The sequence below is a fragment of the Bufo bufo genome, chromosome 2 (assembly GCF_905171765.1).
Source record: "Bufo bufo chromosome 2, aBufBuf1.1, whole genome shotgun sequence".
Taxonomy (NCBI): domain Eukaryota; kingdom Metazoa; phylum Chordata; class Amphibia; order Anura; family Bufonidae; genus Bufo; species Bufo bufo.
The window spans coordinates 163,426,325-163,444,945 of record NC_053390.1 but is presented as its reverse complement, the minus strand read 5'-3'; the positions used below and the strand labels follow the sequence as shown (position 1 = coordinate 163,444,945).

The window sequence follows — 18,621 nt, the reverse complement described above, 5'->3', positions numbered from 1 at the left end:
CGTCCTTCCGCCGCCAAGGATCGCAGGGCAACATTCTTTGCCTCCTGTCTCCTCCTCCTCCTACTCAACTTCCTCCTCCTCTTCTTCCACCTGCTCATCCAGTCAGCCACACACCTTCACCACCAACTTCAGCACAGCCCGGGGTAAACGTCAGCAGGCCGTTCTGAAACTCATATGTTTGGGGGACAGGCCCCACACCGCACAGGAGTTGTGGGGGGGTATAGAACAACACACCGACGAGTGGTTGCTGCCGGTGAGCCTGAAGCCCGGCCTGGTGGTGTTGGTTGCTGCCGGTGAGCCTCAAGCCCGGCCTGGTGGTGTGCGATAATGGGCGAAATCTCGTTGCAGCTCTGGGACTAGCCGGTTTGACGCACATCCCTTGCCTGGCGCATGTGCTGAATTTGGTGGTGCAGAAGTTCATTCGCAACTACCCCGACATGTCAGAGCTGCTGCATAAAGTGCAGGCCGTCTGTTCGCGCTTCCGGCGTTCACACACTGCCGCTGCTCGCCTGTCTGCGCTACAGCGTAACTTCGGCCTTCCCGCTCACCGCCTCATATGCGACGTACCCACCAGGTGGAACTCCACCTTGCATATGCTGGACAGACTGTGCGAGCAGCAGCAGGCCATAGTGGAGTTTCAGCTGCAGCATGCACGGGTCAGTCGCACTGCGGATCAGACACACTTCACCACCAATGACTGGGCCTCCATGCGAGACCTGTGTGCCCTGTTGCGTTGTTTCGAGTACTCCACCAACATGGCCAGTGGCGATGACGCCGTTATCAGCGTTACAATACCACTTCTATGTCTCCTTGAGAAAACACTTAGGGCGATGATGGAAGAGGAGGTGGCCCAGGAGGAAGAGGAGGAAGAGGGGTCATTTTTAGCACTTTCAGGCCAGTCTCTTCAAAGTGACTCAGAGGGAGGTTTTTTGCAACACCAGAGGCCAGGTACAAATGTGGCCAGACAGGGCCCACTACTGGAGGACGAGGAGGACGAGGATGAGGAGGAGGTGGAGGAGGATGAGGATGAAGCATGTTCACAGCAGGGTGGCACCCAAAGCAGCTCGGGCCCATCACTGGTGCGTGGCTGGGGGGAAACACAGGACGATGACGATACGCCTCCCACAGAGGACAGCTTGTCCTTACCTCTGGGCAGCCTGGCACACATGAGCGACTACATGCTGCAGTGCCTGCGCAACGACAGCAGAGTTGCCCACATTTTAACTTGTGCAGACTACTGGGTTGCCACCCTGCTGGATCCCCGGTACAAAGACAATGTGCCCACCTTACTTCCTACACTGGAGCGTGATAGGAAGATGTGCGAGTACAAGCGCACGTTGGTAGACGCACTACTGAGAGCATTCCCAAATGTCACAGGGGAACCAGTGGAAGCCCAAGGCGAAGGCAGAGGAGGAGCAAGAGGTCGCCAACGCAGCTGTGTCACGGCCAGCTCCTCTGAGGGCAGGGTTAGCATGGCAGAGATGTGGAAAAGTTTTGTCACCACGCCACAGCTAACTGCACCACCACCTGATACGGAACGTGTTAGCAGGAGGCAATATTTCACTAACATGGTGGAACAGTACCTGTGCACACCCCTCCACGTACTGACGGATGGTTCGGCCCCATTCAACTTCTGGGTCTCCAAATTGTCCACGTGGCCAGAGCTAGCCTTTTATGCCTTGGAGGTGCTGGCCTGCCCGGCGGCCAGCGTTTTGTCTGAACGTGTATTCAGCACGGCAGGGGGCGTCATTACAGACAAACGCAGCCGCCTGTCTACAGCCAATGTGGACAAGCTGACGTTCATAAAAATGAACCAGGCATGGATCCCACAGGACCTGTCCATCCCTTGTGCAGATTAGATATTAACTACCTCCCCTTAACAATATATTATTCTACTCCAGGGCACTTCCTCATTCAATACTATTTTTATTTTCATTTTACCATTATATTGCGGGGCAACCCAAAGTTGAATGAACCTCTCCTCTGTCTGGGTGCCGGGGCCTAAATGTGTGACAGTGGCCTGTTCCAGTGGTGGGTGACGTGAAGCCTGATTCTCTGCTATGACATGAAGACAGATTCTGTGCTGACATAAGGCCAGATTCTCTGTTACGGGACCTCTCTCCTCTGCCTGGGTGCCTGGCCCTAAATATGTGACAGTGGCCTGTTCCAGTGGTGGGTGACGTGAAGCCTGATTCTCTGCTATGACATGAAGACTGATTCTGTGCTGACATAAGGCCAGATTCTCTGTTACGGGACCTCTCTCCTCTGTCTGGGTGCCGGGGCCTAAATGTGTGACAGTGGCCTGTTCCAGTGGTGGGTGACGTGAAGCCTGATTCTCTGCTATGACATGAAGACTGATTCTGTGCTGACATAAGGCCAGATTCTCTGTTACGGGACCTCTCTCCTCTGCCTGGGTGCCTGGGCCTAAATATGTGACAGTGGCCTGTTCCAGTGGTGGGTGACGTGAAGCCTGATTCTCTGCTATGACATGAAGACTGATTCTGCGCTGACATAAGGCCAGATTCTCTGTTACGGGACCTCTCTCCTCTGTCTGGGTGCCGGGGCCTAAATATGTGACAGTGGCCTGTTCCAGTGGTGGGTGACGTAAAGCCTAAATCTCTGCTATGACATAAAGACTGATTCTGTGCTGACATAAGGCCAGATTCTCTGTTACGGGACCTCTCTCCTCTGCCTGGGTGCCTGGGCCTAAATATGTGACAGTGGCCTGTTCCAGTGGTGGGTGACGTAAAGCCTGATTCTCTGCTATGACATCAAGACTGATTCTGTGCTGACATAAGGCCAGATTCTCTGTTACGGGACCTCTCTCTTCTGCCTGGGTGCCTGGGCCTAAATATGTGACAGTGGCCTGTTCCAGTGGTGGGTGACGTGAAGCCTGATTCTCTGCTATGACATGAAGACTGATTCTGTGCTGACATAAGGCCAGATTCTCTGTTACGGGACCTCTCTCCTCTGCCTGGGTGCCTGGGCCTAAATATGTGACAGTGGCCTGTTCCAGTGGTGGGTGACGTGAAGCCTGATTCTCTGCTATGACATGAAGACTGATTCTGTGCTGACATAAGGCCAGATTCTCTGTTACGGGACCTCTCTCCTCTGTCTGGGTGCCGGGGCCTAAATGTGTGACAGTGGCCTGTTCCAGTGGTGGGTGACGTGAAGCCTGATTCTCTGCTATGACATGAAGACAGATTCTGTGCTGACATAAGGCCAGATTCTCTGTTACGGGACCTCTCTCCTCTGCCTGGGTGCCTGGGCCTAAATATGTGACAGTGGCCTGTTCCAGTGGTGGGTGACGTGAAGCCTGATTCTCTGCTATGACATGAAGACTGATTCTGCGCTGACATAAGGCCAGATTCTCTGTTACGGGACCTCTCTCCTCTGTCTGGGTGCCGGGGCCTAAATATGTGACAGTGGCCTGTTCCAGTGGTGGGTGACGTCAAGCCTGATTCTCTGCTATGACATGAAGACTGATTCTGTGCTGACATAAGGCCAGATTCTCTGTTACGGGACCTCTCTCCTCTGCCTGGGTGCCTGGGCCTAAATATGTGACAGTGGCCTGTTCCAGTGGTGGGTGACGTAAAGCCTGATTCTCTGCTATGACATGAAGACTGATTCTGTGCTGACATAAGGCCAGATTCTCTGTTACGGGACCTCTCTCCTCTGCCTGGGTGCCTGGGCCTAAATATGTGACAGTGGCCTGTTCCAGTGGTGGGTGACGTGAAGCCTGATTCTCTGCTATGACATGAAGACTGATTCTGCGCTGACATAAGGCCAGATTCTCTGTTACGGGACCTCTCTCCTCTGTCTGGGTGCCGGGGCCTAAATATGTGACAGTGGCCTGTTCCAGTGGTGGGTGACGTCAAGCCTGATTCTCTGCTATGACATGAAGACTGATTCTGTGCTGACATAAGGCCAGATTCTCTGTTACGGGACCTCTCTCCTCTGCCTGGGTGCCTGGGCCTAAATATGTGACAGTGGCCTGTTCCAGTGGTGGGTGACGTAAAGCCTGATTCTCTGCTATGACATGAAGACTGATTCTGTGCTGACATAAGGCCAGATTCTCTGTTACGGGACCTCTCTCCTCTGCCTGGGTGCCTGGGCCTAAATATGTGACAGTGGCCTGTTCCAGTGGTGGGTGACGTGAAGCCTGATTCTCTGCTATGACATGAAGACAGATTCTGTGCTGACATAAGGCCAGATTCTCTGTTACGGGACCTCTCTCCTCTGTCTGGGTGCCGGGGCCTAAATATGTGACAGTGGCCTGTTCCAATGGTGGGTGACGTAAAGCCTGATTCTCTGCTATGACATGAAGACTGATTCTGTGCTGACATAAGGCCAGATTCTTTGTTACGGGACCTCTCTCCTCTGACTGGGTGCCTGGGCCTAAATATGTGACAGTGGCCTGTTCCAGTGGTGGGTGACGTGAAGCCTGATTCTCTGCTATGACATGAAGACAGATTCTGTGCTGACATAAGGCCAGATTCTCTGTTACGGGACCTCTCTCCTCTGCCTGGGTGCCTGGGCCTAAATATGTGACAGTGGCCTGTTCCAGTGGTGGGTGACGTAAAGCCTGATTCTCTGCTATGACATGAAGACTGATTCTGTGCTGACATAAGGCCAGATTCTCTGTTACGGGACCTCTCTCCTCTGCCTGGGTGCCTGGGCCTAAATATGTGACAGTGGCCTGTTCCAGTGGTGGGTGACGTGACGCCTGATTCTCTGCTATGACATGAAGACTGATTCTGCGCTTACATAAGGCCAGATTCTCTGTTACGCGACCTCTCTCCTCTGTCTGGGTGCCGGGGCCTAAATATGTGACAGTGGCCTGTTCCAGTGGTGGGTGACGTCAAGCCTGATTCTCTGCTATGACATGAAGACTGATTCTGTGCTGACATAAGGCCAGATTCTCTGTTACGGGACCTCTCTCCTCTGCCTGGGTGCCTGGGCCTAAATATGTGACAGTGGCCTGTTCCAGTGGTGGGTGACGTAAAGCCTGATTCTCTGCTATGACATGAAGACTGATTCTGTGCTGACATAAGGCCAGATTCTCTGTTACGGGACCTCTCTCCTCTGCCTGGGTGCCTGGGCCTAAATATGTGACAGTGGCCTGTTCCAGTGGTGGGTGACGTGAAGCCTGATTCTCTGCTATGACATGAAGACAGATTCTGTGCTGACATAAGGCCAGATTCTCTGTTACGGGACCTCTCTCCTCTGTCTGGGTGCCGGGGCCTAAATATGTGACAGTGGCCTGTTCCAGTGGTGGGTGACGTAAAGCCTGATTCTCTGCTATGACATGAAGACTGATTCTGTGCTGACATAAGGCCAGATTCTTTGTTACGGGACCTCTCTCCTCTGACTGGGTGCCTGGGCCTAAATATGTGACAGTGGCCTGTTCCAGTGGTGGGTGACGTGAAGCCTGATTCTCTGCTATGACATGAAGACAGATTCTGTGCTGACATAAGGCCAGATTCTCTGTTACGGGACCTCTCTCCTCTGCCTGGGTGCCTGGGCCTAAATATGTGACAGTGGCCTGTTCCAGTGGTGGGTGACGTAAAGCCTGATTCTCTGCTATGACATGAAGACTTATTCTGTGCTGACATAAGGCCAGATTCTCTGTTACGGGACCTCTCTCCTCTGCCTGGGTGCCTGGGCCTAAATATGTGACAGTGGCCTGTTCCAGTGGTGGGTGACGTGAAGCCTGATTCTCTGCTATGACATGAAGACTGATTCTGTGCTGACATAAGGCCAGATTCTCTGTTACGGGACCTCTCTCCTCTGTCTGGGTGCCGGGGCCTAAATGTGTGACAGTGGCCTGTTCCAGTGGTGGGTGACGTGAAGCCTGATTCTCTGCTATGACATGAAGACTGATTCTGTGCTGACATAAGGCCAGATTCTCTGTTACGGGACCTCTCTCCTCTGACTGGGTGCCTGGGCCTAAATATGTGACAGTGGCCTGTTCCAGTGGTGGGTGACGTGAAGCCTGATTCTCTGCTATGACATGAAGACTGATTCTGCGCTGACATAAGGCCAGATTCTCTGTTACGGGACCTCTCTCCTCTGTCTGGGTGCCGGGGCCTAAATATGTGACAGTGGCCTGTTCCAGTGGTGGGTGACGTAAAGCCTGATTCTCTGCTATGACATAAAGACTGATTCTGTGCTGACATAAGGCCAGATTCTCTGTTACGGGACCTCTCTCCTCTGCCTGGGTGCCTGGGCCTAAATATGTGACAGTGGCCTGTTCCAGTGGTGGGTGACGTAAAGCCTGATTCTCTGCTATGACATCAAGACTGATTCTGTGCTGACATAAGGCCAGATTCTCTGTTACGGGACCTCTCTCTTCTGCCTGGGTGCCTGGGCCTAAATATGTGACAGTGGCCTGTTCCAGTGGTGGGTGACGTAAAGCCTGATTCTCTGCTATGACATGAAGACTGATTCTGTGCTGACATAAGGCCAGATTCTTTGTTACGGGACCTCTCTCCTCTGACTGGGTGCCTGGGCCTAAATATGTGACAGTGGCCTGTTCCAGTGGTGGGTGACGTGAAGCCTGATTCTCTGCTATGACATGAAGACAGATTCTGTGCTGACATAAGGCCAGATTCTCTGTTACGGGACCTCTCTCCTCTGCCTGGGTGCCTGGGCCTAAATATGTGACAGTGGCCTGTTCCAGTGGTGGGTGACGTAAAGCCTGATTCTCTGCTATGACATGAAGACTGATTCTGTGCTGACATAAGGCCAGATTCTCTGTTACGGGACCTCTCTCCTCTGCCTGGGTGCCTGGGCCTAAATATGTGACAGTGGCCTGTTCCAGTGGTGGGTGACGTGAAGCCTGATTCTCTGCTATGACATGAAGACTGATTCTGTGCTGACATAAGGCCAGATTCTCTGTTACGGGACCTCTCTCCTCTGTCTGGGTGCCGGGGCCTAAATGTGTGACAGTGGCCTGTTCCAGTGGTGGGTGACGTGAAGCCTGATTCTCTGCTATGACATGAAGACTGATTCTGTGCTGACATAAGGCCAGATTCTCTGTTACGGGACCTCTCTCCTCTGACTGGGTGCCTGGGCCTAAATATGTGACAGTGGCCTGTTCCAGTGGTGGGTGACGTGAAGCCTGATTCTCTGCTATGACATGAAGACTGATTCTGCGCTGACATAAGGCCAGATTCTCTGTTACGGGACCTCTCTCCTCTGTCTGGGTGCCGGGGCCTAAATATGTGACAGTGGCCTGTTCCAGTGGTGGGTGACGTAAAGCCTGATTCTCTGCTATGACATAAAGACTGATTCTGTGCTGACATAAGGCCAGATTCTCTGTTACGGGACCTCTTTCCTCTGCCTGGGTGCCTGGGCCTAAATATGTGACAGTGGCCTGTTCCAGTGGTGGGTGACGTAAAGCCTGATTCTCTGCTATGACATAAAGACTGATTCTGTGCTGACATAAGGCCAGATTCTCTGTTACGGGACCTCTCTCTTCTGCCTGGGTGCCTGGGCCTAAATATGTGACAGTGGCCTGTTCCAGTGGTGGGTGACGTGAAGCCTGATTCTCTGCTATGACATGAAGACAGATTCTGTGCTGACATAAGGCCAGATTCTCTGTTACGGGACCTCTCTCCTCTGCCTGGGTGCCTGGGCCTAAATATGTGACAGTGGCCTGTTCCAGTGGTGGGTGACGTGAAGCCTGATTCTCTGCTATGACATGAAGACTGATTCTGTGCTGACATAAGGCCAGATTCTCTGTTACGGGACCTCTCTCCTCTGTCTGGGTGCCGGGGCCTAAATGTGTGACAGTGGCCTGTTCCAGTGGTGGGTGACGTGAAGCCTGATTCTCTGCTATGACATGAAGACAGATTCTGTGCTGACATAAGGCCAGATTCTCTGTTACGGGACCTCTCTCCTCTGCCTGGGTGCCTGGGCCTAAATATGTGACAGTGGCCTGTTCCAGTGGTGGGTGACGTGAAGCCTGATTCTCTGCTATGACATGAAGACTGATTCTGCGCTGACATAAGGCCAGATTCTCTGTTACGGGACCTCTCTCCTCTGTCTGGGTGCCGGGGCCTAAATATGTGACAGTGGCCTGTTCCAGTGGTGGGTGACGTCAAGCCTGATTCTCTGCTATGACATGAAGACTGATTCTGTGCTGACATAAGGCCAGATTCTCTGTTACGGGACCTCTCTCCTCTGCCTGGGTGCCTGGGCCTAAATATGTGACAGTGGCCTGTTCCAGTGGTGGGTGACGTAGAGCCTGATTCTCTGCTATGACATGAAGACTGATTCTGTGCTGACATAAGGCCAGATTCTCTGTTACGGGACCTCTCTCCTCTGCCTGGGTGCCTGGGCCTAAATATGTGACAGTGGCCTGTTCCAGTGGTGGGTGACGTGAAGCCTGATTCTCTGCTATGACATGAAGACTGATTCTGCGCTGACATAAGGCCAGATTCTCTGTTACGGGACCTCTCTCCTCTGTCTGGGTGCCGGGGCCTAAATATGTGACAGTGGCCTGTTCCAGTGGTGGGTGACGTCAAGCCTGATTCTCTGCTATGACATGAAGACTGATTCTGTGCTGACATAAGGCCAGATTCTCTGTTACGGGACCTCTCTCCTCTGCCTGGGTGCCTGGGCCTAAATATGTGACAGTGGCCTGTTCCAGTGGTGGGTGACGTAAAGCCTGATTCTCTGCTATGACATGAAGACTGATTCTGTGCTGACATAAGGCCAGATTCTCTGTTACGGGACCTCTCTCCTCTGCCTGGGTGCCTGGGCCTAAATATGTGACAGTGGCCTGTTCCAGTGGTGGGTGACGTGAAGCCTGATTCTCTGCTATGACATGAAGACAGATTCTGTGCTGACATAAGGCCAGATTCTCTGTTACGGGACCTCTCTCCTCTGTCTGGGTGCCGGGGCCTAAATATGTGACAGTGGCCTGTTCCAGTGGTGGGTGACGTAAAGCCTGATTCTCTGCTATGACATGAAGACTGATTCTGTGCTGACATAAGGCCAGATTCTTTGTTACGGGACCTCTCTCCTCTGACTGGGTGCCTGGGCCTAAATATGTGACAGTGGCCTGTTCCAGTGGTGGGTGACGTGAAGCCTGATTCTCTGCTATGACATGAAGACAGATTCTGTGCTGACATAAGGCCAGATTCTCTGTTACGGGACCTCTCTCCTCTGCCTGGGTGCCTGGGCCTAAATATGTGACAGTGGCCTGTTCCAGTGGTGGGTGACGTGAAGCCTGATTCTCTGCTATGACATGAAGACTGATTCTGTGCTGACATAAGGCCAGATTCTCTGTTACGGGACCTCTCTCCTCTGTCTGGGTGCCGGGGCCTAAATGTGTGACAGTGGCCTGTTCCAGTGGTGGGTGACGTGAAGCCTGATTCTCTGCTATGACATGAAGACTGATTCTGTGCTGACATAAGGCCAGATTCTCTGTTACGGGACCTCTCTCCTCTGCCTGGGTGCCTGGGCCTAAATATGTGACAGTGGCCTGTTCCAGTGGTGGGTGACGTGAAGCCTGATTCTCTGCTATGACATGAAGACTGATTCTGCGCTGACATAAGGCCAGATTCTCTGTTACGGGACCTCTCTCCTCTGTCTGGGTGCCGGGGCCTAAATATGTGACAGTGGCCTGTTCCAGTGGTGGGTGACGTAAAGCCTGATTCTCTGCTATGACATAAAGACTGATTCTGTGCTGACATAAGGCCAGATTCTCTGTTACGGGACCTCTCTCCTCTGCCTGGGTGCCTGGGCCTAAATATGTGACAGTGGCCTGTTCCAGTGGTGGGTGACGTAAAGCCTGATTCTCTGCTATGACATCAAGACTGATTCTGTGCTGACATAAGGCCAGATTCTCTGTTACGGGACCTCTCTCTTCTGCCTGGGTGCCTGGGCCTAAATATGTGACAGTGGCCTGTTCCAGTGGTGGGTGACGTGAAGCCTGATTCTCTGCTATGACATGAAGACAGATTCTGTGCTGACATAAGGCCAGATTCTCTGTTACGGGACCTCTCTCCTCTGCCTGGGTGCCTGGGCCTAAATATGTGACAGTGGCCTGTTCCAGTGGTGGGTGACGTGAAGCCTGATTCTCTGCTATGACATGAAGACTGATTCTGTGCTGACATAAGGCCAGATTCTCTGTTACGGGACCTCTCTCCTCTGTCTGGGTGCCGGGGCCTAAATGTGTGACAGTGGCCTGTTCCAGTGGTGGGTGACGTGAAGCCTGATTCTCTGCTATGACATGAAGACAGATTCTGTGCTGACATAAGGCCAGATTCTCTGTTACGGGACCTCTCTCCTCTGCCTGGGTGCCTGGGCCTAAATATGTGACAGTGGCCTGTTCCAGTGGTGGGTGACGTGAAGCCTGATTCTCTGCTATGACATGAAGACTGATTCTGCGCTGACATAAGGCCAGATTCTCTGTTACGGGACCTCTCTCCTCTGTCTGGGTGCCGGGGCCTAAATATGTGACAGTGGCCTGTTCCAGTGGTGGGTGACGTCAAGCCTGATTCTCTGCTATGACATGAAGACTGATTCTGTGCTGACATAAGGCCAGATTCTCTGTTACGGGACCTCTCTCCTCTGCCTGGGTGCCTGGGCCTAAATATGTGACAGTGGCCTGTTCCAGTGGTGGGTGACGTAAAGCCTGATTCTCTGCTATGACATGAAGACTGATTCTGTGCTGACATAAGGCCAGATTCTCTGTTACGGGACCTCTCTCCTCTGCCTGGGTGCCTGGGCCTAAATATGTGACAGTGGCCTGTTCCAGTGGTGGGTGACGTGAAGCCTGATTCTCTGCTATGACATGAAGACTGATTCTGCGCTGACATAAGGCCAGATTCTCTGTTACGGGACCTCTCTCCTCTGTCCGGGTGCCGGGGCCTAAATATGTGACAGTGGCCTGTTCCAGTGGTGGGTGACGTCAAGCCTGATTCTCTGCTATGACATGAAGACTGATTCTGTGCTGACATAAGGCCAGATTCTCTGTTACGGGACCTCTCTCCTCTGCCTGGGTGCCTGGGCCTAAATATGTGACAGTGGCCTGTTCCAGTGGTGGGTGACGTAAAGCCTGATTCTCTGCTATGACATGAAGACTGATTCTGTGCTGACATAAGGCCAGATTCTCTGTTACGGGACCTCTCTCCTCTGCCTGGGTGCCTGGGCCTAAATATGTGACAGTGGCCTGTTCCAGTGGTGGGTGACGTGAAGCCTGATTCTCTGCTATGACATGAAGACAGATTCTGTGCTGACATAAGGCCAGATTCTCTGTTACGGGACCTCTCTCCTCTGTCTGGGTGCCGGGGCCTAAATATGTGACAGTGGCCTGTTCCAGTGGTGGGTGACGTAAAGCCTGATTCTCTGCTATGACATGAAGACTGATTCTGTGCTGACATAAGGCCAGATTCTTTGTTACGGGACCTCTCTCCTCTGACTGGGTGCCTGGGCCTAAATATGTGACAGTGGCCTGTTCCAGTGGTGGGTGACGTGAAGCCTGATTCTCTGCTATGACATGAAGACAGATTCTGTGCTGACATAAGGCCAGATTCTCTGTTACGGGACCTCTCTCCTCTGCCTGGGTGCCTGGGCCTAAATATGTGACAGTGGCCTGTTCCAGTGGTGGGTGACGTAAAGCCTGATTCTCTGCTATGACATGAAGACTGATTCTGTGCTGACATAAGGCCAGATTCTCTGTTACGGGACCTCTCTCCTCTGCCTGGGTGCCTGGGCCTAAATATGTGACAGTGGCCTGTTCCAGTGGTGGGTGACGTGAAGCCTGATTCTCTGCTATGACATGAAGACTGATTCTGCGCTTACATAAGGCCAGATTCTCTGTTACGCGACCTCTCTCCTCTGTCTGGGTGCCGGGGCCTAAATATGTGACAGTGGCCTGTTCCAGTGGTGGGTGACGTCAAGCCTGATTCTCTGCTATGACATGAAGACTGATTCTGTGCTGACATAAGGCCAGATTCTCTGTTACGGGACCTCTCTCCTCTGCCTGGGTGCCTGGGCCTAAATATGTGACAGTGGCCTGTTCCAGTGGTGGGTGACGTAAAGCCTGATTCTCTGCTATGACATGAAGACTGATTCTGTGCTGACATAAGGCCAGATTCTCTGTTACGGGACCTCTCTCCTCTGCCTGGGTGCCTGGGCCTAAATATGTGACAGTGGCCTGTTCCAGTGGTGGGTGACGTGAAGCCTGATTCTCTGCTATGACATGAAGACAGATTCTGTGCTGACATAAGGCCAGATTCTCTGTTACGGGACCTCTCTCCTCTGTCTGGGTGCCGGGGCCTAAATATGTGACAGTGGCCTGTTCCAGTGGTGGGTGACGTAAAGCCTGATTCTCTGCTATGACATGAAGACTGATTCTGTGCTGACATAAGGCCAGATTCTCTGTTACGGGACCTCTCTCCTCTGACTGGGTGCCTGGGCCTAAATATGTGACAGTGGCCTGTTCCAGTGGTGGGTGACGTGAAGCCTGATTCTCTGCTATGACATGAAGACAGATTCTGTGCTGACATAAGGCCAGATTCTCTGTTACGGGACCTCTCTCCTCTGCCTGGGTGCCTGGGCCTAAATATGTGACAGTGGCCTGTTCCAGTGGTGGGTGACGTAAAGCCTGATTCTCTGCTATGACATGAAGACTGATTCTGTGCTGACATAAGGCCAGATTCTCTGTTACGGGACCTCTCTCCTCTGCCTGGGTGCCTGGGCCTAAATATGTGACAGTGGCCTGTTCCAGTGGTGCGTGACGTAAAGCCTGATTCTCTGCTATGACATGAAGACTGATTCTGTGCTGACATAAGGCCAGATTCTCTGTTACGGGACCTCTCTCCTCTGCCTGGGCCTAAATATGTGACAGTGGCCTGTTCCAGTGGTGGGTGACGTGAAGCCTGATTCTCTGCTATGACATGAAGACTGATTCTGCGCTTACATAAGGCCAGATTCTCTGTTACGCGACCTCTCTCCTCTGTCTGGGTGCCGGGGCCTAAATATGTGACAGTGGCCTGTTCCAGTGGTGGGTGACGTAAAGCCTGATTTTCTGCTATGACATGAAGACTGATTCTGTGCTGACATAAGGCCAGATTCTCTTTTACGGGACCTCTCTCCTCTATCTGGGTGCTGGGGCCTAAATATGTGACAGTGGCCTGTTCCAGTGGTGGGTGACGTAAAGCCTGATTCTCTGCTATGACGTGAAGATTGATTCTGTGCTGACATAAGGCCAGATTCTCTGTTACGGGACCTCTCTCCTCTGCCTGGGTGCCTGGGCCTAAATGTGTGACAGTGGCCTGTTCCAGTGGTGGGTGACGTAAAGCCTGATTCTCTGCTATGACATGAAGACTGATTCTGTGCTGACATAAGGCCAGATTCTCTGTTACGGGACCTCTCTCCCCTGCCTGGGTGCCTGGGCCTAAATATGTGACAGTGGCCTGTTCCAGTGGTGGGTGACGTAAAGCCTGATTCTCTGCTATGACATGAAGACTGATTCTGTGCTGACATAAGGCCAGATTCTCTGTTACGGGACGTCTCTCCTCTGCCTGGGTGCCGGGGCCTAAATATGTGACAGTGGCCTGTTCCAGTGGTGGGTGACGTGAAGCCTGATTCTCTGCTATGACATGAAGACTGATTCTGCGCTGACATAAGGCCAGATTCTCTGTTACGGGACCTCTCTCCTCTTCCTGGGTGCCTGGGCCTAAATATGTGACAGTGGCCTGTTCTAGTGGTGGGTGACGTGAAGCCTGATTCTCTGCTATGACATGAAGACTGATTCTGCGCTGACATGAAGCCAGATTCTCTGCTATGGCATGAAGAGACTGATTCTCTGCTGATATGAAGCCAGATTCTTTGCTATGTCATGAAGAGACTGATTCTCTGCTGACGTGAAGCCAGATTCTCTGCTATGGGACCTCTGTCCAATTGATATTGGTTCATTTTTATTTTTTGTATTTTTATTTTAATTCATTTCCCTATCCACATTTGTTTGCAGGGGATTTACCTACATGTTGCTGCCTTTTGCAGCCCTCTAGCTCTTTCCTGGGCTGTTTTACAGCCTTTTAGTGCCTAAAAGTTCGGGTCCCCATTGACTTCAATGGGGTTCGGGTTCGGGACGAAGTTCGGGTCGGGTTCGGATCCCGAACACGAACATTTCAGGGAAGTTCGGCCGAACTTCTCGAACCCGAACATCCAGGTGTTCGCTCAACTCTAGTCATTTTAGAAATTTCCTCAACCAGTAGATCATCTAATTCTTTGACTTGGCTAGGTAGTCTATATATCACACCTACACGAGTTACCTTATGATTATCAAGCTGCACGGTAACCCAAACTGACTCTAAATTGTTCTCGCTAACTTGTATCAAATTAGATTTTATGCTATCTTTCACATACAGGGCCACCCCTCCCCCCTTCTTGCCTTCTCTGTCTTTCCTGTATAGAGAGAACCCTGGTATTGATATATCCCAGTCATTACTCCCCTTGAACCACGTCTCAGTAACAGCCACTACATCTATATTCTCAGCTGCCATTATAGCCTCAAGTTCATTGATCTTATTCCCTAGACTGCGAGCATTTGTAGACAAGACTCTGAGCTTGACATTTCTTAACCTTTGTGCTACTGGCCTCTTCTGGCATTGTTCCGGGGGGCAGTTGGACTGCTGGATTATCACTCTTTTGCCCCCCTTTCCTAGTTTAAATTCTTCTTCGCAAATACCTGGAACTGTTCATCGAGGACATTCGTTCCTTTGAGAGAAAGATGAAAACCATCTTTCTTGTACAGTTCTTTTCCATTCCAACGAGAGCTACCATTAGACACAAAGCCAACCCCTTGGTTCAGACACCATTCACCAAGCCATACATTGAATTCCTTAATGCGCATCTTCCTGTCATGCTGAAGGTTATGCACAGGCAAAACTGCAGAGAGTGAAACAGTTGATGCAACCTCCCGTATATCCTTTCCAAGTGTGTGAAAAGCTTCTTTCACCTTTGAAACCTCATTGCAAGCCAGATCGTTTGTCCCAAGATGGAGAATAACATCCACTTCCCTTTTGTCACGGATGGTGTACAGGAAACAAGACAATGCAAAATAATCTATGACTCACTGGATCCACAACTAAGGAACAAAAGGGAGACCCCTGCATGAGACCTGGCACACTCTCCCTGACTGCTCAGCCTATGCGAACACCCCAAAGGTGGATGGTCGCATATCCACGTACCTCGACTATCTAACGCCTGAAGACCCTACAATAGTGAGGGGACACGACCACCGGCTCCCTACACTAGACACGGAGGGAGTCAGGGTCTCCTAAGATCCAGCAAACAGAAAATCACAAATAAATATACAGCACTTATCTTGCAGAAGACTGGGATATAGGAACAGCATGCACACACACTCCAGGAAGTTGTATAAGCCGCACACTACTGCATTATGGGGAGGAATTTAAAGGGAATCAATCAGTCCAACTGCATGACAGCTGAGAGAGGCTAACGAGATGAGGAACTGAAACCAAAACAAAGAAAACTCAAGGAGGAGGTTCTGAAAGGCTTCTGTCAGAGCTTCTCAGCTGTCTGGTTGTGACACCTTTCCTGCTTTGCTTGCCTAACAATATTAAGGATCCGTCGTCTATCCCTGCTAGCGGTAGCACCAGGGAGACATCTCACAACACCATTCTCCTCAAACTTCACACCTCTTATGATGGAATCGCCCACCAACAGCTGCTTACTATGAATCCTCACCTTCTCCTTTTTGTCTTTGGCTGCAGTCTTACATACTTTAGGCATGGGAGATGATTGTTTCTCACCCACTGTGCTTGAGCCATCCTCCATGTTGCTCTTGCACTCTGAAAGTGCTGCAAATGAATTATGGAGAGCCACAGACTGTGGGACATATCTTCTATCCACAACTCTCAGTCTACCAGAACCTACAGTAACCCATCTTCCATTTCTAGGGGGCCTCTGTGGCAGTGGCATTGCAACGTTCCCAGCCTGAGTTTGTTTAGTGGTTAATTTAAAAATCTCATATTTCAAAAAGGTAATTTCCTGCTGCATTGTGGAGAGCTGTCTACAGATCAGACAGTATCCAAACCTCTGAAGAGTGGAACCTGAAATAAAAGCACAACAATTCCTGCACAGAACCAGGTCTGCCATTGTAAAGAGGGGAAAGATTTTAAACAAACAAATCTTACTTGTTTAGATCACAGCTGCCCATAGCAGACTATAGGGAGGGAAGGGAGGAGGAGGGAGAAGGAGCAGAGTGAGATTACTTCAATGATAAAAATGTGACGATGTGCCCATGGTTAGTTCTACGTCCCCATTCACGTCTATGGAAACTACCTTCAAATCTGCTTCAAAGAAGTAACGGGCCAGTTCTCAGGTGTTTTTCAAATGAGCTGCTGAAAAAACCCTCAAACATATATGCAGACTATATCGTTGTATGTTTCTACACTCAGAAGATAACATCGCTAGAGGTATTACTACCACTTTACTAGACTACCCCTTTAAAATATTTTGTTTCTAGCATCACTAGTATCAGCATTACATAAGTAATTACCTTATTAATTACATAAGAAAAGTAAAGTAAAAGATGGCTATTACAAATTTGTTGGTAAATCAACACCTATCCCTTTTGTCCTATAAAACTCCAGCTTAAGGCCTCAAGCACATGACCGTTCCGTTTTTTGCGGAACCGCGGATCCGCAAAAAACGGAAGCCGCCCGTGTGCCTTCCGCAATTTGCGGAACGGAACAGGTGGCCCATTGTAGAAATGCCTATTCTTGTCCACAAAACGGACAAGAACAGGACATGCTATATTTTTTTTGCGGGGCTACGGAACGGTGCAACGGACGCGGACATCACACGGAGTGCTGTCCGCATCTTTTGCGGCCCCATTGAAGTGAATGCGGACCCAAACAACGGTCGTGTGCATGAGGCCTAAACAGCATGAAAGATAGGTGCCTGACTGCTATTTTAGGGGACATGAGAGTGTGATATAATGTGTTATGTCTAGTTCTAGTGCAGAATGTCCTTCCCTCTACTTAAACACATATACAATTATTTTAACCATAACTGTTACATACTGCAAATTTACAACATGTGCATATCGGCAGAATCAGAGCAACCGTACATGGCAGAATACTTACTGCAACAGCTTCTAAAATTTGTTTCACTGCATCAGCAGCATCCCGCTCACTGTAATAACCTTTTTCCACAATTCTGCAAGAAACCAGGAGAGTGGTCACAGCAGGAACAGTGGACAGTTTTAAAAAGGGTTTAGATGAATTCTTAAAAGTAAACAACATTAATGCTTATGAAAACGTGTAGAAATTCTCAATTCCTTCTGGGATTCGCATCCCCACCTATCCCCTTGGTTTAACTTGATGGACTTGTGTCTTTTTTCAACCGTATTAACTATGTGACTATGTAATTATGTTAGGGAGCGTTCAGATCTACGTTTTGTTTTGTGTTCTTCTGATCCATCAGAAGAATAGAAAAAAACAAACAGGATCCTGTAAAAAAAAAAAGGATCCTGTTGCAAATTTGGCATCCATTTGAGCCATTTCCATCTGAGATCCATTTCTTAGACAGAAAAAAGTAACATGCGGGACTTTTTTTTCCCAGAGATGGCTCAAATGGATGCCAAATGTGCAACAAGATCTTTTTTTTTACAGGATCCTGTTTTTTTTTTCTGTTCTTCTGACGGATCAGAAGAACGGAAAATGAAACGGAGATGTGAATTCTCCCTAGACTTCTGCTTACTGAATGTTAGAAATTACATGATGTGTAGGTTGTCCCTTGACTGATGCCATGTTTCCCATGGGTTATACCAGTCTACTGTACATAGGCGTTATACCAGTCTACTGTACATAGGGGTCAACTGCCTGATATAAGAAAGGTATGTTTTCTGAATGTTGAATACATGTATATTCGAAAATTGTATGATTTCCTATTATATAAACAAATACATTAAAAAATAAAAACTGGAATATCCCTTCCCTATCAGGCCAATATTCCTGCTTCCAGTTGGCATATCACATGAAGCGTGATCCCCAGACTGAACACGCTCATGTGAAAGAGGCCTTATTGTAGAAATTTCAGTCATGATTCCATTCCTAAATTTGCTGCAAATGAAAGAAAAGCTATTCTACACAACTGAATGGAATGGACATGTATGAGGCAGGGTAGTTTTTTCAAATATCATCTCCCACTCCCAAGAAGTCAATAAGATAATCCAATGAAAATATATCAATCAAGCCCATTTCTGTGTAAGTGAACCATAATGATTGCATTAAATCCTAAGATAATATAAATGTGGGGCTGTGGATTTACAGACAGCTGTACCATTTTTTTTCTCAATTCAACATTTAACAGGAATCAATAAGACAGCACAATTTGCATCTCTCTGTTCTGAGACCAAAACACATCAATCTTATTGAGAGACACGCTTATGATCTCTTATGGAGCCAGCATTTATCAGGAGCCCGAGACTTTCTAACAATAGAAGGCACTTTGCTAAGGGTCTCAGTCCCAGGGGCGCTGTGATTTGCTCATATCGAAGCTCAGCTTCTAATATGTTTATATTGTGAGTGGTTCTTAGATTGGTTTATTACTTTCATCATCTGCTTATGA

General features: G+C 49.8%; 1 protein-coding gene across 2 annotated transcripts in view; it reads right to left on the bottom strand.

Moving 5' to 3' along the window:
- Nucleotides 1-18,621, bottom strand: part of CAMK4 (calcium/calmodulin dependent protein kinase IV) — a 356,965-nt gene that overhangs the window by 177,486 nt on the left and 160,858 nt on the right. For both annotated transcript variants that reach the window (XM_040421616.1, XM_040421617.1), the window contains exon 5: nt 17,136-17,208. In XM_040421616.1, coding sequence (XP_040277550.1) covers nt 17,136-17,208 — 73 coding nt within the window. The remainder of the gene's footprint in view (nt 1-17,135; nt 17,209-18,621) is intronic.